Source organism: Gopherus flavomarginatus, chromosome 19, assembly GCF_025201925.1.
Source record: "Gopherus flavomarginatus isolate rGopFla2 chromosome 19, rGopFla2.mat.asm, whole genome shotgun sequence".
In the NCBI taxonomy this organism is placed as follows: Eukaryota; Metazoa; Chordata; order Testudines; family Testudinidae; genus Gopherus; species Gopherus flavomarginatus.
The window spans coordinates 23,464,999-23,488,614 of record NC_066635.1 but is presented as its reverse complement, the minus strand read 5'-3'; the positions used below and the strand labels follow the sequence as shown (position 1 = coordinate 23,488,614).

Here is a 23,616-nt window from a genome sequence, read left to right as displayed (position 1 = left end):
TAAAGCTGAAAGGTGCAGCTTACCTAAGGCTCTGTTGTATTGCTCCCCTGGCCAGGAGGCGAGGCTTGGGGAACAGGCCGAGCAGGTCACTAAATGGCCTCAAACTTTCATTGTCAGTGGTTGGCAGAGGACGAAAAGGGCCAGTTTTTGCAGACACGAAAGTACAATGGGGATCAGCCCTTCTGTTCAGCTAGGCAGCCGCTAGAATCCACCAGAACAGCAAACTCCCTGGCCTAGTGCTGGCAGCGCAGAACGCTCTCTGATGGGAGGAGGGGCACTGGCCAGACTAACAGCGTGCCGGACAGGCTGCGTCACTGCTAATAGCACTAGGGTGACCCGATATTAGGGGCTTTGTTTTATATATGCAACTAGACCCCTCCATCCCCCCAAAAAGTGTCCCGATTTCTCACACTTGCTATCTGGTCACCCTAGAGAGCACCGGTGACGGGCAGCACTCTCCTGCGCCAGTAAAGTGGGAAGGAGGCACCACCCCAGCTGTGCTAAATGGACATCCCGCATGGGCATCGAAGGATCTCAAAGCTCATTGACCTAGATGGACACAGATGTGAGGAGCCAGCGCCATTCCTGACATTGAGGGAGTAACAGCTGTGGGAATGTGGTGATATCCTACCTGCTCTTCAGGCGGCTGTGAAAGGAATAACCTCTGCCTAACAAACACCCCAGGCTGATCCAAACCCAGGGCCGGGTTGAGAAACTGGAAGCCAACTCAAGGAGGCAGGAGCCCCTGCAGAGAACAAGACTGGGATTGCTTTGGGGTTATTGTCTTTCAGGTTTTGGAGGAACCAGGAATTCCACTCCCCTGCACATGTGTCTGTCTGTGGCCAGCGAGGGCCCAGCTCTCACAGAATGGCTGTTGCCACTTGTGCTTGCATCTGAATTTCAATTTGCAGAGAAGTGTGGAACTGACCTGGTGCAGTGTGAACTGACAGGGGACTTTGCTCCTGCACGGCATTACCAGCCAGGTGTGGAAATGAAAAATACACACCAGCCATCATCTTCCCACTGGGGCCCCTGCCACACCAGTGCCTAGAGCACTCCTCCGGGCTCCTGTCACCTCCTGTTCCATTGCGTGTGCTCTCACCAGCACAGAAGCTGAGGCTGCTCCAGCCGCTTCCCCCATGAACTTGCCCAGCCTAGCTCTGTTGCGATCAGAGTACACAGCGCTGAATGGGAGGCATAGCCCTCAGTCTTGCATTTCTCACCTGGGCATTTCTGCAGCACGCACCCACCCTGCAGAATGAAAGTGCCCTCGGGGGCAGTTACCCCGAACAACAGGAAGCTGTTGCTCTTGAGTGGCTTCCTGCCTTGTGTTGTGCACCCCTGAATTTGCAGTAGCATAATGAGGCACTGAGTGCACACCCATCCGGCGTAGGTGCTCAGAAGGGACATGCACACCCAGGGCCGGCTTTAGGCCAATTCGCCCGATTCCTGGGAATCAGGCCCCGCGCCGAAGAGGGCCCCACGCTTTAGGCGCCTTTTAAATTTTTTTACTTACCCTGGCTGCGGTCTGCTCTGGGGTCTTCCATGGCCCCGCTCCCCTGACCAAAGCGCCGGGGGAGCACGGCTGCCCCACAGCCCTGCTCTCTCAGCTGGAGCTCCGGCTGGAGCGCAACAAGCCCCGCGGCCCCGCTCTCTCAGCTGGAGCTCTGGCCGGAGCGCGACAAGCCCCATGGCCCCGGCTGGAGCTCCGGCCGGAGAGCGACAAGCCCCGCGGCCCCGGCTGGAGCTCCGGCCGGAGAGCGACAAGCCCCACGGCCCTGGCTGGAGCTCTGGCTGGAGCGCGACAAGCCCCATGGCCCCAGCTGGAGCTCTGGCCAGAGCTCGACAAGCCCTGCTGCCCCGCTCTCTTGGCTGGAGCTCCAGGCCCTTTAAATAGCCCCTAGAGCCCTGGGTAGCAGGGGCCTCTGGGGGCTATTTAAAGGGCCAGGGCTCCAGCTGCCTCTGCCACCCCGGTCCTTTAAATAGCCGCCGGAGCCCCGCCGCCCCCATGCATTCCCCAGGGCTCCCATGGCTATTTAAAAGGTCCGGGGTGGGGTAGAAGCAGGGGAGCCCCGGGCCCTTTAAATAGCCCCCAGAGCCCTGGGATAGCGGGGGGCTTGGGGGCTTTTTAAAGGGCCGGGGCTCCAGCTGCCTCTGCTGCACCCCCTGCCCTGCCCGCATCAGCCCCGCCCCCCCTGCCTGCAGCCAGCTCTGCACCCCCTGCCCACAGCCAGCCCCTACCAAACCCTCTGCCCTGTCTCCAGCCAACCCATGCCACACACCCCTGCCCGCACCAGCCCTGCACTGTCCATCCTGCCCTGTCTCCAGCCAACCCCTGCTGCACCCCCCTGCAGTGAAGCCAGCCAGTCCCATACTCCTGTCTCCAGCCCTGCCAACCCCTGCTGCACCCCTCTGTGGCCCTGCCTGAAACCAGCCTGCCCCACACTCTCCTGTCTCCAGCCAGCCCCGCACCCCTTGCCCTGCCTGCAGCCAGACCCTACCTCCAGTCAGCCCCTGCCCTGCCTCCAGCCAGCCCCGTGTCCACTGCTGCCCTGCAGTTCCCAGGCCCGTAACCTGCACACCTGCTTCAATGAGGGGGGCAGGAAGCAGCAGGAACCCACACATGTACACGCCCCCAGGGAGTGGCGAGGACCCACACATGTGAAACGGCAGTCATTAATAACCAATCAACAGCATATATGATGCAATGTACATAATATACAATTTTATTATTTATATAGTTATGGAAAGTAAATAATACATGGAAGAAATGGAAGGCTTTTTTTTACACTTTTTTCTTTTTAAGACATCCCTGCCAGGGCCCCGCCGAAAGTGTTCGAATTGGGCCCCGCACTTCCTAAAGCCGGCCCTGTGCATGCCCTTGGAATACTCTCTGTCCAGCCCGAGGTCTCGTTAGAAATCCCTCCCGCCCCCAGACACAGCTGCAGAGAGCAATGGGCCCTGTTTCAATGCTCTCAGCCTCTGAATGCAGGGAAGAGTGGAGAGACCAAGGAAGGTAATTTCTGTGTAATATATTAACCAAGGGCCCCGGTGCTGCTGAGACCAGGGCCATGGGCTCTGCCAGGCTGCTCCCAGCAGTGAAGTGCAGCCCCAGGAGAGAGGCAAGTTCCATCTGTACAATCCCAGCATTGACCCCCTCGGATTCACACCCAGCTCTCAGGGCAGTGCATTCCCTCCGCAGGCCGCTGCCCCACCTCGGTTTCACCTGTTCCCTCCGCCTGGTAAAGAAAGAGAGAGCCATGCAGCAAGTGCCCAGACAATAGATTGTTCCACCGCACCACGGCAGCCCAGCAAGGAGCAGGGAGTTAATGGGCATCACCAGAGAGCCAGCAGCACACCCTGGGCCGCTCCACCAGATGGGCTCTGGCCGACAGGCCCAGCATTGAATAGGCAGATTAGACACAGGCCTTGCAGTGGGGGAGGGGACTGTGACGCAGCAGCCTGCCTTTGTCAGCGTTGCATGTTATGCTTTCCTTTTGCCTTGGACACGTGGGGCTGAGACGTCCAGGAGCCACCTGTCCAGCTGGAGGTGCAGCTCCTCAGGGGCTGGGGCTGGGGCTGGCCAGGAGAGCAGGGTGCCTGGCTGCTTTCCAGTGAAGGCACAGTAGCTGGTTATGCTGCTGCAGGTTTTCCCCTTGCCTGAATGGGAAGGTGTCACGGATTCCCCGGGCGATGCTCTGGAACAGCTCCCCACAAAGCCAGGCAGGATTTTGGAGAGGCTTCTCTCCCTTGGAGCAGACTTGTTCAGGGTAAGAAGCTCACACGTCTTCACCTCCTGCGTCTCTCCTTGGAGCATTCAGCATCCTCTGCCCCTCCGTGCGCTTCCCACAGCGAGCCCACCCAGGCGGGGTCCTGGGGAAGCCACAGGGTCCTGCACCCCCACTTCGCAGTCAGACGTGACTCTCAGCCAGCCAGTAACACAGAGGTTTATTCGATGACAGGAACAGGGTCTAAAACAGAGCTTGTAGGTACAGAGAACCGGACCCCTCGGCCGGGTCCATTCTGGAGGGCAGTGAGCCAGACCCCCATGTCTGCACTTCACTCCTTGTCCCCAGCCAGCTCCAGTCTAACAACCCCCTCCAGCCCCTCCTCTCTGCTCAGCCCCTTTCCCGGGCCAGGAGATCACCTGACCTCTTTGTCTCCAACACCTTCAGCTGGCACCTTTGCAGAGGAGGGGCCCAGGCCATCAGTTGCTAGGAGACAGAGGGCCAGGCATTTAGGTGCACTGGCCCTTTGCTCTGCCAGATACTTAAGAACTGCCATGGGGACACTGAGGCCCCAACACAGTATTCAGAGCAAACATTAAGAACATTCCTAGTTCATCACAGAAAGGCACATGCCTTGGGGTGCAATCAGATTTCTCCATCCACGGGTATCGGATGGGGGAAGCAGCCCTGCATGCCAAACTGACGGGTAACCCAAGCTTGCTCCCAGTCTCCGGTCAGCCTAGCAATGGGTCACCGTTTGTTTGTGGCAGCTCACACCAGGCAGGCTGCCGTTTGGCTGAAATCAGTGGCAGTATCCCAGCTGAGCAGTAGCCGTGGCCCTTGGGTAAGGAATGGGGATGGCTGTGCACTGTTGCAGCTCCTGCCTTTTAGCTCTCTGCGCTGGCTTCCCATAGCATGCTGCATCTCGGGTCTGATCTTAGAGGTGCTCAGCGGCCAGGGCTCATCGTCTCTAGAGGGGCCTTTGGCTCCGGGCTGGGGACCGAGGTCTGTAACTCCAGCCCTCGGGCCCGTGGAACTTTGCACCACCAGGGCAGAGCCCAGCTGGGCAGCAAACAGAGCATCCCACGGGCCAGTCCCAGACCGCGGAGCAAACCCCCAGGAACTCGGAGCCACCCCAGACTCCCCAGGGGCCCTGCTCCCACCTGTCTCTGACCCAAACCCGGAGCAGTGCGTATGTTAAAGAGAAAAAAAACTTCCAAAACAAACCACTCTGCTGCACGCACAATCCTCCCCCTGGGGAGAGGACAATAGCAAAGCACAGGTGAGAGGTGCATTGCTTAGTGCTCTGCTGGACGGTGTTCAGATACCGTAGTGGTCGGGGGTATGAGAACCTGTAGAGACTAGAACAGGAGGGAATTCATTCTGTGGTGGTAAAAGGTTTCTCCTTTTGGGGATCCCGAGGATCTAGAAAAGCCAGTTGCCCTGGGCTCCAGCTGGATCTGACAGCACGATCCTTATGTGAGTCCCATGCAGCCTTCGGCAAACCCCAGCCCATCTGAGGTGTATCCTCAGCTCCAGCCCAAGAACTTAGATCTGGCCCATGGGGAACCTGCCTTTGCAAGGGGCTGGCTCCTCTCAGGCTGGGATATTGCATCAGGCTTCAGCACAGAAGGGAGGAGAGCTGAGCTTTTAGGAGAAAGTCCCCCAGACTCCTGTGCTAGCAGAGCCTCTTGCAGGAGCCGAGACGGCTTACAGGCCCTTTGGGGAGCCCTTGCAGACAGTGGCATTCCCAAGGCAGAAAAGGCACCTCTCTCGCCTCTCTGAAGTGGGGAAAGCTGTGGGGTGGGTGGGAGGGACACGTGTAGGCCCTGTTCTTCCTGACCGACCTGAGGTGAACTCAAATGACCAGAAATTCAACCAAATGGCCAGCAAATGTACACAGTGAACGGGCAAGCTGACAACAGAGGGTGTGACTGCTTCTGGGGCTGTGCTGGCTAGGGGAGAGCAGGGCGGGCAGGGAATTCCCATGCTCGGGCTGTGGGGTTCAAGGGACAAGCGTGTGCCCTGTACCCGCCAGATGGGCACATGGCTCCTGCAGGGGGTGTGGTGGAGGCAGTAACCTGGAACCATAGAGGGAGCTGATATCAGCGGCAGGGATAGAAGCCGGGGTGGGCTAGGCACAGCTGTATTGGTGTGGAGACATCCAAATGGTCCAGCCCCCAGCATGGAGCCGGTTCTCCTGGGCTACAGGGGCTGAGACCAGGGCAACTGATTCCTGCCCGTCTCCATCGTAAACATTATGGTTCAGCCCAGCCCGCAGGGCTCAGCTCCCAGTATTCCACACGACCACCACTGCGTCGGGTTTGCCTTTGCCGTTCCTGGCTGTTCGTTACTATTTGTATTGTGCTGGTGCAGATCAGGCCCTGGTGCGCTGGGCGCTGGACCAGCACAGAGCACAAGGACAGCCCCTTTCCCAGGCGTAAGGGGAGGGGCAGCTGGTGGAGGCTGATGGACGGGGAGCACAAGGCACATGAGGATCACAGGGAGATGCTCTATGCCTGCTCCCCATTAACAGCCTCTGCCTTTGGCTCCAAAAGTAACTAAACCAGCAGCTGGAGCACAACAGCGGCTTTACAAAGAGCATTTCATTGGTGCGGACGAGCCCACGTCAATCTGCCCAGCCTGGGTCCCTCTGCACCTCCCTGCTCGAGGCTGAAGAACCAGCATCCCCTCTCACCCCCGCCCCAGACGAGACAATCAGGGAAAGTTTCTGCTCTCCCCCCCCACCCCCCAGGCTCTCATTGTGTCTGGCTGGCGGGTGCCTGGGTGGCTCGTGTAGGGGACAACACTCTGCAGCCAGCAGGGCCACAGGCCACCTGGGTGCATATGTCCACTGCCAGGCCTGGGCACAGACGGACCAGCTCACTTCTTGTGACTCGCTCTCCCTCCAGTGGCCAGAAGCAGTACGGCAACTCCAGGGGGCCCGATTCTGCACTCTCTGTATCCCCCTTCCCGTGTTTCTGTCAGAAAAGGGAGCAAGCAGCGCTTGCACACCTGCTGCTGACTAGGTGTATCACACGGGACTTCTCCAAGTCTGCTGGCACATATAGGCCACCTGAAGTTGCAGCTTAATTAGCCACAGCCTGTGGCTGTAATTAAGGGAAGCTGCGTTGCTGGTTGAACTACAGGACAGAGGTGGTAGGAAAGGGACAGAGTCTGGAACTGTTACTCACACTGAGTAGTGCTTTACTCCCCCAGGGTACTTGCAGGGTGAGGTGCTACTTACCATGAGTAGGGACGGCAGAGTCTGGCCTGAGATGACTTCAGTGCACACTGTCCGTATCTCAAGTAGAGGAGAAGGTCTCTAGAGCACGTGTATGTCCATAGATCTGCTGGGCCTTCCATGCTCTGAAGAGCACCTGAGCACCAAAGGAGGGCAGCGATCTCACACATATCTAAGGCAGCGAGGAGATTGTTCAGACAGGATGCTGACAAACTGGAACTGGTTCAAAAATGGGTTTATTGCTAGGAGAAGGACTCAGGGTCTGGGAACTTGCTTTAGAGTGAGAGACTAAAGACATTATCTCATCCAAGAGAAGGCTGAGAAGTAATTTGATCATGGTCTATAAGGACCTACCTGGGGAAGTGATTTTTGATTGTAGGCAGCTCTTTATACTAGCAGCAAAAAGCAGAACAAGATCTAATGGCTGGAAGCTGAAATTCAGACTGGAACTAACTAGAGCTAAGGCACAATTTTCTAGCAGGGAGGGGAATTAACCATTAACAACTCACCAGGAGTTCTGGGGGGTTCTCTGTCACATGACAGCTTTAAATCCAGACCCGAGGAATTGTGGAAGGAAATGGATCTGGGCTCAATGCAAGAATCCCTGGGTGAAGCTCTTCTGGCCTTCAAACTCAGTGAGAGGATGTGATTGTCTGTCAGGCGTTGCATGTTCCTTATTGTTCTTGTTGAAGACAGTTTAAGACCAAGCAACTCTGGGATGGTGCATCAGCACAGATTCCTCTCCCTCCTCATCTACTGGGGGCAGACTTTCTCCAGGTTAGTAATATGCAGTTTGTAAAAGCCATTCTGAGTGCAAAGCCCTGAACCAGGGGAGTGCAGGAGCTGTACTGCCCCAGGAGTGTGCCTCAGACGAGACCCTCCAGGCCAGGGCCGCCCAGGGAGGGGGCAAGTGGGGCAATTTGCCCCAGGCCCCAGGTCCTGCAGGGGCCCCCACAAGAATATAGTATTCTATAGTATTGCAACTCTTTTTTTAAGGAAGGGGCCCCCAAAATTGCTTTGCCCCAGAACCCCTGAATCCTCTGGGTGGCCCTGCTCCAGGCACACTCAAGGAGGGCAGGACCATGCCCCTTGCAAGCTCAGCTGTGCCGGCTGGTGTTTTAGGGGTCAGAGCCCGGTCTCCACCCAATTCCCACTTGCCCCAGTGCACTGTGTAGCCCACATGTGGGCATGATGAAGGGTTTAGTCCCCTGCGTGGGCTTGTGGCCCAAGTCACCATCAAGCCCTAGTTCTGCGACAGTAAGAGCAATAACCCGCTTTGAGGCTGGCTTCTTCCTCCAAGCCTTCATTGGTTCTCCGTGCTGGCGTGCTCCTCAGCCCCGCCTGCTTCCCATCCCTGGGGGACGGTACGCAGCCCTCGGCCCTTAGGGCAGGCACTGGGCAGTCACACTGCTGCTTGGCATTTTCCTCCCCAGCGGTACTGAGACCTGCTGTGCCCTAACTGGGACTTCAGGCTCCCCCATTTCCCCTCCACACGCCCAGAGCATAGAGCTGCCTCCTGTTGCATCAGAGCTTGCTGGATTTTGGAATCTCCCATCCCCAACCTGCTGCATCCTAGATATTTATTCCTGGCCCTAGGGTCCCTTGGGGGCGTGCTTTAGGGGCTCAAACCCTGCAGGGAAACAGCGCAGGGGGCAGTCTGAGGGGCAGACACCACACTGGGGGCTGAGGAGATGGGGGAGTTTGAGGGCAGGCACCCTGGGAGGACATTTAGAGGGGTGGGAACAGACACCATAGAGGAGGCTTGGGGCACTGGGGGCAGACACCCCAGGGGAGGCTTTCTTGTTGAAAAGACGGCTGTATGCTCCCCCCGCCCCAGGAATGTTCCTGCGGGGTGAGGGCCCCTCCCTCAGCCCAGAGCCCTGTGGCAATGGTGGCTCCAGGCGAAGGGCGCTGGGGAGAGCCAGGTCCCCTGTGTGCCTCTTGGCTGGGGCTGGGGAGGGAGCCCAGCCTCCAGAGCCCTGCGAGGACAATAACCAGGCACAGGTGGAGCTGATGGGGCGCTTTGTCCCCTCGCACTGCTTAGTGCCAAACAAAAGGGGCAGTCAGACGTCACAGCGGCCGCATTGTGCCGCAGGGAGCAAAGCGCTGAGCCGGCAGCCTGCGCATGACCTCACTTGTTTGGAGAGTGCTGCAGGGCACGCAGCCACCTCGGTGCAGTCAACGCCAAGGCCCCAGGCCCTGGCAGCCTCACAGCAAACGGGGCTGGCCTGGCATGTCCTGGCCCAGGGCCTGGCCACAAGGAGCCCTGCCCGTCCAGCCTAGGGGACTCATGGCCTGCAGGGATCAGCAGTTGAAACCCGCTCACACCAGGCCACGTGGGATAACCCCAGGGCAGGGATGGGACAGAGAGAGATCTGGTTACTATGGTTACCAGAGAGTGCCGGGGCAGGCAGGATCAGGGCCTGGGCCCAGTCATGGCGTGTGAGGCCACCAGTCTAGGCTGGAGCTGGGCTTCTGGTGAGATGCTTTCTGCAGGACTCTGGTAGCTAGCAGGAGAGTATTTAACAGGGTGCCCTGGCTCCCAAGCACAGAGCAGGGCCTTGCTGTGCTAGGCCCCGCATCCACACAGGAGAGACAGCCCCTGCCCAGAGAGCTCACAGGCCGGGGCTCTGCAAAGACACAGCAGGTCTCCTGCAGCCCACAAACATCCTCCGAGCTGGTCTGCAGGGCACCAAGAGAAGGAGTCTCCTCCGGCACACACTGAACCATCTGCCCGGCTTGTATTTTAGCTCAAAGGCTCCTGTTACCCTCCCCATAGGGGAAGCAGAGCTCTGTGAAGCTCAGAAGCCTGTAGCTTCCACACCAGAAGTTGGTCCAATAAAAGATATTCCCTCACCTCCCTTGTCTCCACCAGGACAAGGGTCATTCTGAGAGCCTGCACCCACCCCGGTTAGCTGAAGGTCAGGTGCTGAGAAGAGCATGTGTGGCCCAGAGACCAGCTGCAGATTCCTTTCCTCCCCTTGACTCAGCATTGCCCTGAGCAGCTGGGCGTTGGCCTGCAGAGCTCCTGGGAGGCCCTCTGTGCTGCAGGATGTTACGCACCCTGGAGAGACCCCTCTGCTCAGCACCAACTGCTGTGAGCCAATGGCCCTGGAGAGCCGGGCTGGGGAACTACTGAGCAGGGCCTTGGCACATGGCCTGACATTCACACTGCACCAGGCCTGCACTCAATGGTATGGACCTGGGGTGATGCACTTTATTGTCTCTGTCAGTGTCCAGTGGCTGCCTCTGTCTCGGAGCCTGCAGCTGGAGCCCATCCCAAGCTGGTCTCAGACAGCAAACCTCCAGGAAGCCCCAGCTCACCCCTGGGAGGGAGGTTAATTAACACAGAAATCAAAACCCAGGTAACATTCAGCTCTGATGCCTTTACCCGGTTGGGGCTCCCAGAGAGGAAGGACAGCCCAGGGGTCAGGGTGCCTGCCTGGGGCCTGGGAGACCAGTCTTCAGTTCCTGGTTCTGCTACTGATTCCTGCGTGGCCTTGGTCTAGACACTTAGCCTTTGTTGGCTTCAGTTCCCCATCGAACCCATGGGGATAATTCCACTTCTGGGATAATCTGACGGGTAAATCCATTAAAGATGGTGAGGTTCTCAGATACTAGAGTGATGGGGGCCGTCTGAGTACTAATATAGATTGAGACAGGTCCTCCTGCAGGGTCACTCAGCTCACACCCTAAATCTTCTCTGCCCAGAGAGCTGCTCCCCTTCCTTTACATGCATGTGGGGTAACAAGCCCTCTGGCTTGGTCGGGCAGCAGGGCTCACCCCTTTCCAAGCAGCTGCTAGCAGGGTGGGGTGCTTCAGGCTGGGTATCATCCCTCCTTTGCTCTTGGTCTCTTTTTCTTCTCTTGCTAGGGAGAATCTTTGTCCCATTCTGCAAGGCTCGTCTCTGAAAACAGTCAAAACACTGGTCTGAAAAAGCAAATACCAAGAACCTTTCTGAGCAACCGTGGGGGGTGTCCTGGCAGGGGAGGGGGGAGGGGACAGAGACAGAACCCCAAGCTTGTCTCATGACAGAATGATGCTGCCAGGCTGGAAGGTACCAGAGCAACGAAGCTGTTGAGTCATTTGTGACCAAGATTAGCCGTGCAAACAGCCGATCCGTGGCTCAGACTATGGGGCTGAGCTGCTGGAATCTCTGAGGCTCAGCAGAAAGGATCTCAGAGAAAGCATAGTGCTGACTGCTCTACAAATGCTGGCCTGGGGTCCCGGCCAGCCGTCTGCTATATAACCAGAGGCGCTGGAGCAGGCAGATATTACATGGAGGAAGCAGCAGTGCAGGCTGAGCTAGGTGAGTCCTGGGGCTGAATTTTCAACTTTTCCTATCACCTCATCCATTCTCTCTCCTTTTCCAAGAGCCAGGCAGACACAGCCTCCTTCCTGCCTAGTGCCAGGAGCTGAAATCAAACTGCCCGGAAGTGAGACAGATTCATACACCACAGCTCTCAACTTGGGCCTTTAAACCCGTGACCAAGTGTCTCAGGTCACACATAGGGTGTGACAGCCAGAGACACGGACAAGGTAGCTTGGGAGGTTTCAGGTTAATACCCCTGCCCAGGAGCCTGGGGATCAACCTCCTTCGTGCTCTGCCATTTTCAGTAGCAATGATTTCCTCACCTCAACCATCTGTTGAGGGGCAAAGTAGTCAAGTCTCTAGCGGATGTGTGGACGGAGCAGGGAATCCGTGCCTGGAGGATGCAGCAGAGCATAGCTGGGTATGCAGGTGATGTCTCTGTTATACCTGGGCTGCGCTGTCTGAAGATAAGCTGTCACTTGTAGCGTTTAATATCTATATCGTGGTAACACTCCCATGCCCCACTCACTCCAGTAGGTGCTGTGCAAACACTTAGGAAGACGTCTTCCCTACCCCACAGATCTTCGCACACCCAGACATGGAATACACCAATTCACACCCACTCAGACATGGAATATGCCCACACACGCACACACCCGGACAGGGAATACACACACACACACAGACCCATACACCTCCCCACTTAAACACCTGCTCATACATACACACAAATTATAAGCTCTTCCTCCTACAGTCTCGGAAGGAAAAGAGAGAGAACTTGTTTGGGTTCTGGTTCTGCATCGGGCGGTGCGCCAATCCTGCTGTGATGGGGGCATATGGGGGGGAGGTAGTAGTCAGAATTTCTCAATGACAACGTTAAAAACGAAATTGTGTGAGACAGACTCACAGAAACAACAGCCAAGCCAGGAGTACAGCTGGACTGAGGCACTCGTCAAGGTTTTAGTATTTGCCATTTGCCAGCATTTCTGCTGTCAATTAACAGTGCTGCCAAGCAGGGGGATAACACCACGTCCCCTTGGGGAGGAGGTATCTTGTAGCCATCCCTGGTGGGTGTTATTACTTGTGCAGAGGTGCAGGCCAGGGAAGGGGTGATGTGACTGATCTCATACACCACAACCCCCAAATCCCTGCCATTTGGGGGGGATGCTCATTGCCAGCAGATCTGGCTGGAAGATCTGATTCTACTCGCAGGAACTAACCCTGCCCAGGCTAGCAGGAGGCTCCTGGCCACAGCAGGTGTCTGGTCTCCGCTGAGAGATAGCCCTGTTTGTTTAACAGATAAAAGAGCCTTGAATGAATCAGCAAATAAACAGGGTCTCTGGTCTCCGCTGCGTGAATTCCCGTCGGCTGCAGACCCAGGGGCAGGTGGGAAAAGGAGGTTTTCAGGTGGAGAGTCTTCTTTGGAAAGAAACCTCCTCTTCCAAGGGGCACTCCAGGCTCAGGGGACCATCTCTGGGCACCAGTAAGAAGAAAATCAGCTGCTAACATAACCCAGGGCAGGCTTCCTACAGAGCAGGGGGTACGAGCAACCAGAGCACTTCCTTGGTGAAAGCCAACCCGGGAGTGGGGCGGGGGATGATCTCCATATGGCATCTCGAGCCCACACAAACCCCTAAGCCACCAGCTCAGAACCTGGCTGGTCTTGCAAGAACCTCTACCCTAACACGCTGTGTGTGTGTGTATATATACCTGTACCCTAACACGCTGTGTGTGTGTGTATATACCTGTACCCTATCATGCTGGTGTGAGGGTGTGGGTGTGTACCTGTACCCTATCGTGCTGTGTGTGTGTGTATATACCTGTACCCTATCGTGCTGTGTGTGTGTGTATATACCTGTACCCTATCGTGCTGTGTGTGTGTGTGTGTGTGTGTGTGTGTATACCTGTACCCTATCGTGCTGTGTGTGTGTGTGTATATATACCTGTACTCTATCGTGCTCTGTGTGTGTGTTTATACCTGTACCCTATCACGCTCTGTGTGTGTGTGTGTGTACCTGTACCCTAACACGCTGTGTGTGTGTGTATATACCTGTACCCTATCGCTCTGTGTGTGTGTATATATACCTGTACCCTATCGCTCTGTGTGTGTGTATACCTGTACCCTAACACGCAGGTGTGAGGGTGTGGTGTGTACCTGTACCCTATCACACTGTGTGTGTGTGTGTATATACCTGTACCCTATCGCACTGTGTGTGTGTGTGTGTGTGTGTGTATACCTGTACCCTATCATGCAGGTGTCTGGGTGTGGGCGTGTACCTGTACCCTATCACGCAGGTGTGAGGGTGTGGGTGTGTACCTGTACCCTATCGCGCTGTGTGTGTGTGTGTATACCTGTACCCTATCGCGCAAGTGTGAGGGTGTGAGTGTGTACCTGTACCCTATCGCGCTGTGTGTGTGTGTATACCTGTACCCTATCGCTCTGTGTGTGTGTGTATATACCTGTACCCTAACATGCTGGTGTGTGGGTGTGGGTGTGTACCTGTACCCTATCGCGCTGTGTGTGTGTGTGTATATACCTGTACCCTAAAACGCTGTGTGTGTGTGTGTGTATATACCTGTACCCTAACACGCTGGTATGTGGGTGTGGGTGTGTACCTGTACCCTATCGCGCTGTGTGTGGGTGTGTATATACCTCCACCCTAACACACTGTGTGTGTGTGTATATACCTGTACCCTATCGCACTGTGTGTGTGTGTATATACCTGTACCCTAACACGCTGGTGTCTGTGTATGGGTGTGTACCTGTACCCTATCGCGCTGTGTGTGTGTGTATACCTGTACCCTATCGCGCTGTGTGTGGGTGTATATACCTGTACCCTATCACACTGTGTGTGTGTGTGTATATACCTGTACCCTAACACGCTGGTGTCTGTGTGTGGGTGTGTACCTGTACCCTATCGCGCTGTATGTGTGTGTATACCTGTACCCTATCGCGCTGTGTGTGGGTGTATATACCTGTACCCTATCACACTGTGTGTGTGTGTGTATATACCTGTACCCTAACACGCTGGTGTCTGTGTGTGGGTGTGTACCTGTACCCTATCGCGCTGTATGTGTGTGTATACCTGTACCCTATCGTGCTGTGTGTGTGTGTGTGTGTGTGTGTGTGTGTGTGTATACCTGTACCCTATCGCGCTCTGTGTGTGTGTGTGTGTGTGTGTGTATACCTGTACCCTATCGCGCAGGTGTCTGGGTGTGTACCTGTACCCTATCACGCAGGTGTGTGGGTGTGGGTGTGTATCTGTACCCTATTGCACTGTGTGTGTGTGTGTGTATATACCTGTACCCTATCACACAGGTGTGTGGGTGTGGGTGTGTATCTGTACCCTATCGCACTGTGTGTGTGTGTGTGTATATATACCTGTACCCTATCACGCAGGTGTGAGGGTGTGGGTGTGTATCTGTACCCTATCGCGCTGTGTGTGTGTGTGTGTGTGTATATACCTGTACCCTATCATGCAGGTGTGTGGGTGTGGGTGTGTATATACCTGTACCCTATCGCAGTCTGTATGTGTATATACCTGTACCCTATCACGCTGGTGTCTGTGTGTGGGTGTGTGTATACCTGTACGCTATCATACTGGTGTGTGTGTGTGTGTGTGTTTTTATACCTGTACCTTATCACACTGTGTGTGTGGGGGTGTGTATAGCTGTACCCTATTGTGCTGGTGTGTGTGTGTGTGTGTGTGTGTGTGTGTGTTTATAGCTATACCCTATCACGCTGTGTGTGTGTGTTTATACGTATAACCTATCGCCCTGGGGTGTGTATGTGTGTGCATGTATATACCTGTACCATCTCCAACCACAGTGGGGTGTGAGGGAGTGTGTGTATCTGTACCCAGCCACACTGGTGGGTGGGTCTGTGTGGGTGTGTACGTGCACACGCCCACCTCTACCCAACCCCACTGCTCTGTGTGTGTGTGTTGGGGAGGGGGTTCTGGGTGTATGCTAGTACCTGTGCCAAACGTGTTGGGGTGTGTGGATGTGTCTCTACCTGTCCCCAGTCACCTCACAAGGTTGCAGCTGTCCAGGAATAGTCTCGGCCCCGACCTGCTGCCAGGTGCGTTTTCTTTCACTTGAATTCATGTCAGACATGCTCAGTGGTGGCCACTGAGAACAGCGCCACCCTCTGCGAGGGACACCGGGGAGTGCATGGGGTCGGCAGTGAATGAAGGGGTGACCCAACGAAGGACAGGATGTGGGCGCCAGCAAGCGCCTGCCAAAAAGCTTTTTCAGAGCAGCCTGTTTGGCTCTGCACCAGTGTCATTGTGATGCGAATTGTGCTTTTCCCTCCTCCTTTTCAGGCACCGGCCCTGCAGCAAAGATGGCTCAGACCAACCCTCTGCCTGGTCCCACGGGCCCGTGGATGGTACGTCCCAGCTGTACTGCACGTTATAAATTGTATCATGTAGGGTCTCGAGGCCCTTGCTGAGTGTGCGCCGGGCACTGCCCACACAGGGGCACTGCACATACAGGGCACTGCCCACACATTAGATGCAACCAACAGGGAGGGGAGAGGAAAGAAGAACAAAAAATGACTTGGCCAAAGTGACCCACCGGTGGCAAGAGCCCAGTGCCAGCCTGCTGGACCACGATGAGTGCAGCCCGTGCTCTTTGCACAGAAGGCAGGTGGCAGGAATTCCCTGCCCTGGGTAAGGAGTGGACGCACACTGCTTGTTTGGATGCTCACGTGCAGTCCTTTGCTGGGAAGGCATGTGCCTGTCAAGCGCAGCAGCCCACTGGTGGAGGTGTGAAGGTGAGGGGAGCAAGGATGGTTGGAGCAAAGCCGGCTGAGGTCTGACAGAGCTGCCACCAAGGGGGCTTGCTAGCGTATTTGCCGGGGAGCAGCTGTGGTTCTGGCTTGCTGGTTTGGAGAGTGAGAAGGAAGAAGAGAGGCAGGTGTGTAAATCTAGGATGTGGATGAAGAAGCTGCTGCCACAGATACTGCTGTGGGGAGTTGATGATCCTGTGCACCAGCCCAGGGCACTGGGAAAGTCCCTGCTCTTCCTTTCTCCACCTAACCCTCTTTGCACTGGAGAATTTGGAGCAGAACTAGCGTGAGTTCTAAGCGCAGCCCTAGGGCTGTCGACTCTGCAGCCTGCCTGGCATCAGCATGTCTCCGTGCACTCAGCGGAGTGTGGTTGCTTCCATACCCCTCAAGGGAATGCCTCAGCCGAGTCCGGAGCTCGTCACCAGAGCCCAGCAGCCTATGTGGTTCAGGAGAGTGTGCCGTAGGGGAGGGGAGAAAGAACACATCCATGTGGCCAAGGCGGTTCTGACCACCCATGCACCTGAGTGCTACAAGTCCCAGCTGGGTGACAAAGCCCCATAGCTGGAATAACAGGGCGCTGGGGGCCAGCATTGAGGGGCACAGATGCAGCCCACGCAGTGTCCAGCTGTAGCCGGGGCATTAACCTTAATTCTTGGTCAATGAGCACCTAGTTCACCAGGACTGTTAACGTGCACCACACCCTTCCCCTGCTTCAGTGACACTCATGAGGAGACAACTCTTCCTTTCAGATCACAGCCTACGATCGAGAAAACTTCCAGGGAAAGAAGATGGAGTTCACCTCAGCCTGCCCCACCATCATCGAGTGCGGTTTCCAGAACATCCGCTCCCTGAAAGTGGAAAGTGGCGCGTAAGTACCTCAAGCTCTGTCCAGCTCCTCCCATGTGGCTTGGGGGAGCTAGATGGAGCATGGCTGGGCCGGGTTGTCATCTTACCTCAGGAGAAGGAGTTTGGCTGTTATGCTAAACCACAAGGCCTACTAACCAGGTGGCTCCTGGGCTCCACTTACCTGGGGGAGTGGGGGTGGAAACTAGTGTCCCATTTCGGGTCTTGCAGCGCACGACTGTGCCTGGTGTGGGATGGAGCAGAGCGCGGATAACACCAACATGAAAAAATAGGTAATTAAAGCGAGCAGCAGGGACAGCATCAGCCGTGGCAGGCTTGTTTCTGGAGAAGGAGGGGGCGGGCGAGGGGCAGGGAGGAATAGGGGCAGATTTTGGACAGTTGAGCCTGTCACACACCCCTTGGCTGAGATGGGGGTTAAGCCCATTACTTCACTTTGAGAGCGGATCTGAAGCTGCAGCCAGGGCCTGCAGTCTATGGTCACCTACAACACATCAAATCAACAGCTGGAGTGTGGGTTAGTGTGATCCCATTCCCAATCAGCATGAGCTAACCCCGCAAGCCCAGCTAGTGCCCACCCAGGGCTCTGCACCAGATTAACCACGTCATTTTGAAATTGCTTAACCCAGTGCAGCTTCCTCATGCAGGCAGGCCTGCCAGGTCCAACACGTACTCAAGGCAACCACCAGTGGAGAACAGAGGGCCCTGCACACAGGCATCTCCCCTTCCCAGCATCCCCACAGACAGCATGACCCCGTTTGCACCAAAGCCCCCTCCAGCTCTGCGGCTAGTGCTCCACATGGCTAAGTGGAACCTCCCGGCTTAGCAAGCCCTGCACTGAACAGTTCTCTCAACCCAGGAGAGCCAGTCTAGTCCTGACCTGCCTGCAGAGTGACTGTTGGCCTGGGGCCCATGACTGCTTGGGATCCCATCAGTCAATGACATCGGCTTGGCCTGTCCGCTGCCGAACAGGAGAGTTGGCCCCAGTCACCAGGATGCGTCGCACAGCACTGCGCTGGTCACATGCTCTGCCTAGTAGCAGCATGCCTGCCACCATTCAGCAACACAGCCAGCTAGGTAAGCAGCAGCACGGAGAACGCTGAAGAGACGCCTGCCCCATTGCTTTGCCTGGAAAGGTGGGGTCCACAAGATGGGGTGCACAGCAGAAAAACGTGGAGACACTCAGGGCTCCAGGAGTGATAGGAGCCCCTCTCCACCAACCAAAATGGGGAATCTGCTGCACAGCAGAGGGACAATTTCTCTGCCACTTCTAGCCCCTTAATGCTGAGAACAGGCCTTGCAGTGAGAACCCCGCTGCAGTTAGGGTTGGGGAAGAGGTGGAGAGAGGCTGACACTGCTAATGGGATTAAGGCAGGAGGCACACCCTAACCAGGCAGCATGTTACTAACTGGTCCACCTGCCCGAGGCTGCAGCCAGGATGCCCACACAGCTCATGCCACTCAGCCCTCAAACCCCCGTGCAAGCTCTGGCGAGCTCATTTTCCCTCAAACCCTCCCTGTGCCCAGCAACCCGCCTCCACAAATTATATCCAGCTGAAGTGGGGAAGCCCTGTTAGAGATTCTAATACACAGAGGACAGGAGGGGACTGTGGGTGGCCCAGCACCAGCGCAACCTGACAATGCACCAAGGGGCATCTCTTCCCCATCACACCTGCCAGCTGAGTCATTGCTCTCCTAGGCAGACACGTGCAGGGACGCAGGGTGGGTTGGGGGTTTTAGAGGCTCAGGTTCTCGCTCCTGAAGGAGCAGAAAGGAAGAGAAATTCATCCGGCCTCTAACTGCAGAACAGAGATGGGCAGAAGCAGCTGTCCCTAGTCACAGCCGTGCTGTCTGCCGGGTGCTGTGCAGGCCTCCGGTGGGCAGCGTGGGTACTGGCCTCACACAGACTCGCCTGCTGCGTGCGCTGTAGACACATGGGCACAAGAGGCAACTGGGGAAGCACCTCTCAGAGTGGGGCGATGCTGGAGTGGTGGAGAGAGGCAGGCGCGAGTGGTTGGGAGAACTGGGGCAAGGGGGGGCGACGTTTCTGACATTAGGAATTCAGCCCGTCGATGCCTCTGGAGTGCCTGGGGAACTAGCCCCATGACAGCTTTGCAAGAGAGCGAAACCTGAGCAACTGAGGAGTGGAGCCAACATCTTGTGTGTTAGTCGCCCATAACTCCTATGCCTAAAGAACGTGCTGGCGCCTCTTGGGAAGATTAAACCTCCCCCAGCTCTTTGGTGCAGGGTTCGCTATAGGCAGCAGAGACCTAGGGCCTCCTCTCGAAACATCTGGGAGCAGCAGCATGTGACAGGCCCCACATTTCCACAGTAAAAAACCAGGTGAAGAAAATCTCCCTTGCGGACCCTTGTAGAGAAGCGAAGGAGGGTGGAGCTGTCAGAACCGGCGCAGGTCACCTGTCACCCAGGGAAAGTGGGGACTCCATTCCCTGGAGCCTCCCCCTGCTCTGGCTTGGCAAACGCTGCAGCCTGTGTGCTGAAGACACCCAGGCATGTGTAATGAGCCTGGCCAATCCCTGGCCCAACCAGCAGCAACGTACCCGGGGCAGGCACTAGCCCCTGAGCTAGCCGTGGCACCAACTCAGCCAGCTTGGTGCCATACCGCCTCCAGCTCACATGACTATTAGAGCAGGGCCTGTTCTAACCCTGGGCACAGCTAGCAGCCCTGGGTGCCATGCACGCGCCATTCCCCTCGGGCACTCAGCCCAGGAGAAGCAGCAGCTCGCAGCCAGCCAGACCGACCTGACAGCACAGCGGGAGATGGCTGGGGCCATGCCTGGCCTCATCTCTCTTCTGGCAGGGAGGGAGCCCATAGGGATTTTCTGGGCCCCTTCTCCCTGAGTGACACACACAATGGTGGAGCCAGCTGGGGCAGGCCTGCCTGCTTCCCCCCATGCTTGTGTCTGGGACATGGACTCCAGGCCCAGAGCTGCCCTAGGAGGACCTATGCTCTGTCGTTGCAGCTGGATCGGTTATGAGCACACTAGCTTCTGTGGGCAGCAGTTTATCTTGGAAAGGGGACAATACCCACAGTGGGATGCCTGGAGTGGGAGCAACGCCTACCACACCGAGCGTCTGATGTCCTTCCGCCCCATCTGCTGTGCTGTAAGTGCGAGTCCTGGCCTCTTCAACCCTGTCACATTTCCCAGCAGCAAAGGTTTCCAGCATCCCGCTGCCTTCATGCCAAGTGTAGTGATGTAGAAAGCACACCTCCAAAAAGGTGCTTCCTGGGCTCAGGGCTGGCGGATGGGGAGGGGAGGGTTCACATCTCTTTTAGAATGAAATAGCCTAAAACTTTTAAGAGCTGCTGCAAATTAGCCTGACAGTCGCCTACTCTTCCCTTTGCTGGATGCGTCTGGGGGGCCTGGCCGAGAGACAGGGAGACCATCACGCTGGTGTTAAAGAGAGTCAACAGATTACTAACGGCAGCTGGAGAGTGAGCAAATACAGCCACTCTGATTAAAAACTTGTCAGTCACTCCAGTGAGTAGAATGGTAGGACTGGAAGGGACCTCGAGAGGTCTCTAGTCTAGTTGCCTGCATTCATGGCAGGACTAAGTATTATCTAGACCAGGGATCGGCAACCTGTGCCGAGTCTTCATCTATTCACTCTAATTTAAGGTTTCACGTACCAGTAACACATTTAACATTTTTAGAAGGTCTCTTTCTACAAGTCTATAATATATAACTAAACTATTGTTGTAGGTAAAGTAAATAAGGTTTGAAAATGTTTAAGCAGCTTCATTTAAGATTAAATTAAAATGCAGAGCCCCCCAGGGCAGTGGCCAGGACCTGGGCAGTGTGAGTGCCACTGAAAATCAGTTTGTGTGCCACCTTTGGCACCCATAGCACAGGTTGCCTACCCCTGATCTAAACCATCCCTGACAGGTGTTTGTCCAACCTGCTCTTAAAAGCCTCCAATGATGGAGATTCCACAACCTCCCTAGGCAATTTATTCCAACGCTTAACCACCCTGACAGTCAGGAAGCTTTTCCTAAACCTCCCTTGCTGCAATTTAAGCCCATTGCTTCTTGTCCTGTCCTCAGAGGTTAAGAACAACAATTCTTCTCCCTCCTCTTTGTAACAACCTTTTATGTACTTGAAAACCGTTCTCATATCCCCCCCTCAGTCTTCTCTTCTCCAGACTAAACAAATCCAGTTTTTTCCATCTTCCCTCATAGCTCATGTTTTCTAGACCATTAATCATTTGTGTTGCTCTTCTCTGGACCTTCTCCAAATGTGGTGCCCAGAACTGGACACAAATACTCCAGGTGAGGCCTAATCAGCGTGGAGTACAGCAGAATTACTGCTCATGTCTTGCTGACGACACTCCGGCTAATACAGCCCAGAATGATGTTCGCTTCTACTTCGCCTCACCTCCAGCAACAGTGTTACACTATTGACTCATACTTAGCTTGTGATCCACTCTGACCCCCCACATCCCTTTTCGCAGTGCTCCTTCCTAAGCAGCCATTTCCCATTTTGTGTGTGCACAACAGATTGTTCCTGCCTAAACCGAGTCCTCCAAAGCACTTGCAACTCCTCTGAGCTTGGTATCGTCCACAAACTTCTGAAGTGTCCTCTCTGTGCTGTGTAGAGCACAGGGAAGTGTGGTGCTGGATGAGCCCACTGGCCTACCTCTCAGGAGTGCATGCAGCACCAGCGCTGGCAGGGCCAAGCTCATGATGGGCTGTAAGCATAGGGTAAAGCAAGGAGGCTCAATGGAACAGTTCTCCTGGCTATTTGCCACCAGTCGTGTGATTATGCAGCAGGGCTAAGCCTTCAAGGCAAGTAAGGCACCACCAAGTGGGTTTCAGATGCACTCAGATCCCCTCCCCCCACCTGGCTCTAAAATTAGCTGGGTTGTTTTTTGTAGAGGTGTAAGGCAAGCTACAGCCAGGGGTTGCTGAAGTCTGATGTGATTGGGAAGGGAAGTGCAGAACCATGGGCTGTCCATCGCTGCAGTATCTGAGTCCCCACACAATAGGGCAGAGGACGTAGATGGCCATACCTCCCTTGCTTTAGCATAAATGTTTTCGTCCCTTCTGCTTCAGACATGGATTTCTGATCCTGGTTAATAGATAGGAGACAGCCGGTCCATGGGGGTCAGCAGCCACGGCGAGGCTCTGGAGCGAGGGGCCCATCATTAGGAGCTGCATCTGTTTCCCACCACACAAATCTGTTTGAAAGATGCTGCTAGCTTCCTTCTCCTGTCTGCTCTATTCTTGTGGCCCAGAATCACAAAGAGTCCAAGATGACAGTCTTTGAGAAGGAGAACTTCATGGGACGCCAGTGGGAACTATTGGACGACTACCCCTCCCTGGAAGCAATGGGCTGGGGAAACAACGAAGTGGGCTCCATGAAGGTGCAGTGTGGCGCGTAAGTGAGACACGCGGGCTTAGCGCACCAGGAGGCTGGCTGTAAAGCCCAGTGCTCGGCTAGGGGTGGGTGAAGATTCCCAGGCACGGCAGGGCATCCTAAAGGGACAGGCCTAAGGAAAGCTCTCCCCCGCTGAGGGAGCCCAGCTCCACCACTGGCACAAGACCTGCTGGAGATGTTCTGAGCCAAGTGCAGAAAGTGAAGATAACTTGGGTTTGGTACTGGACTAGGTACACCCCATTTTTCTGCCAGTGCTGTGTCTGCATCAGGGGCTTGCTCTAGTTTAACTCCATCGACTTGGAAATTCTCTTAATATAGGCAGAGCCAAGGCTATCCAAGCAAGGACCATCTCCATTGTTGAAATGGAACATGCAGAATTCAGCCTACAAGCCACAATGCAGTTCTACCCTTTCCTTAGTACCTCAGCATGTGGGAATGGGCAGCCAAGGGGTTTAAGGTGAGGACAGCTCTACATATTTTTCAGAGGAATGCAACCTTAAAAAATAGCAGATCTAGTAGGAATTCTGCAGCAGCCAGAACGCTGGTTGCACTCCAGAAAGCACCACAAGCTGCAGTCCTGTTGGACACAGCCGCACATGGGTTCACATCTGAGCACAGTGACAAACTCCTGAGTGTTTGCAAATGGCTTACCCACAATAAAGCTGGAAACTAACTTCAGTTTGACAAGAAAAGAGTATTTTCTTCTTTAGTGCCATGTAGGGCCTTTTCCTCTCCTGGTTTTCTAGGTGCAGATGATCTGGCTCTATTTCTCTTTCTGGGTTTGGGTGAGCAATTCACCAAGATACACCTAGGACAGTTCTAGATTTGTAGGCCAGGGGATTTCTCCCCTTTCCAAGTCCAACAGCTTTCTGACTCTTCTGTTTGTTCCAGCTGGGTTTGCTATCAGTATCCTGGTTACCGTGGCTACCAGTACATTTTGGAGAGTGACCATCACAGTGGAGATTACAAGCACTGGAGAGAGTGGGGCTCACACGCCCAGACCTTCCAGGTCCAGTCTATTCGGCGTGTCCAGCAGTAGATGTTTGTGTTCACAGGCTCTCCTCTTCCAAGAGCGTCTTCACTGGATTTCTAAAGCACACTGATCCCTATGGTGCTAACACTTCCCCTTCCAAAACAGATTCCTTTCTTGTACTGTGACTGCTGTTGGGACATCACTTCTTCATGGTACTAATTGCTGCAATTACCAATAAATGTCACTGAAAGAAAATGCTACCGTTTGTTTGCAGCTTTCCTTGCTGGACAGTTTGAACTCTGTCACTC

At 55.3% G+C, this 23,616-nt stretch overlaps 1 protein-coding gene across 1 annotated transcript; it reads left to right on the top strand.

Annotated features, from left to right (window-relative positions):
* Window positions 1–11,250: 11,250 nt before the first annotated feature.
* Window positions 11,251–23,374, top strand: CRYBA1 (crystallin beta A1). The gene is made up of 6 exons (XM_050929282.1): window positions 11,251–11,281; window positions 15,610–15,674; window positions 16,826–16,944; window positions 19,921–20,062; window positions 22,193–22,335; window positions 23,227–23,374. The coding sequence occupies exons 1-6, from the start codon at window positions 11,251–11,253 to the stop codon at window positions 23,372–23,374; spliced, it is 648 nt and encodes a 215-aa protein (XP_050785239.1).
* Window positions 23,375–23,616: the final 242 nt, after the last annotated feature.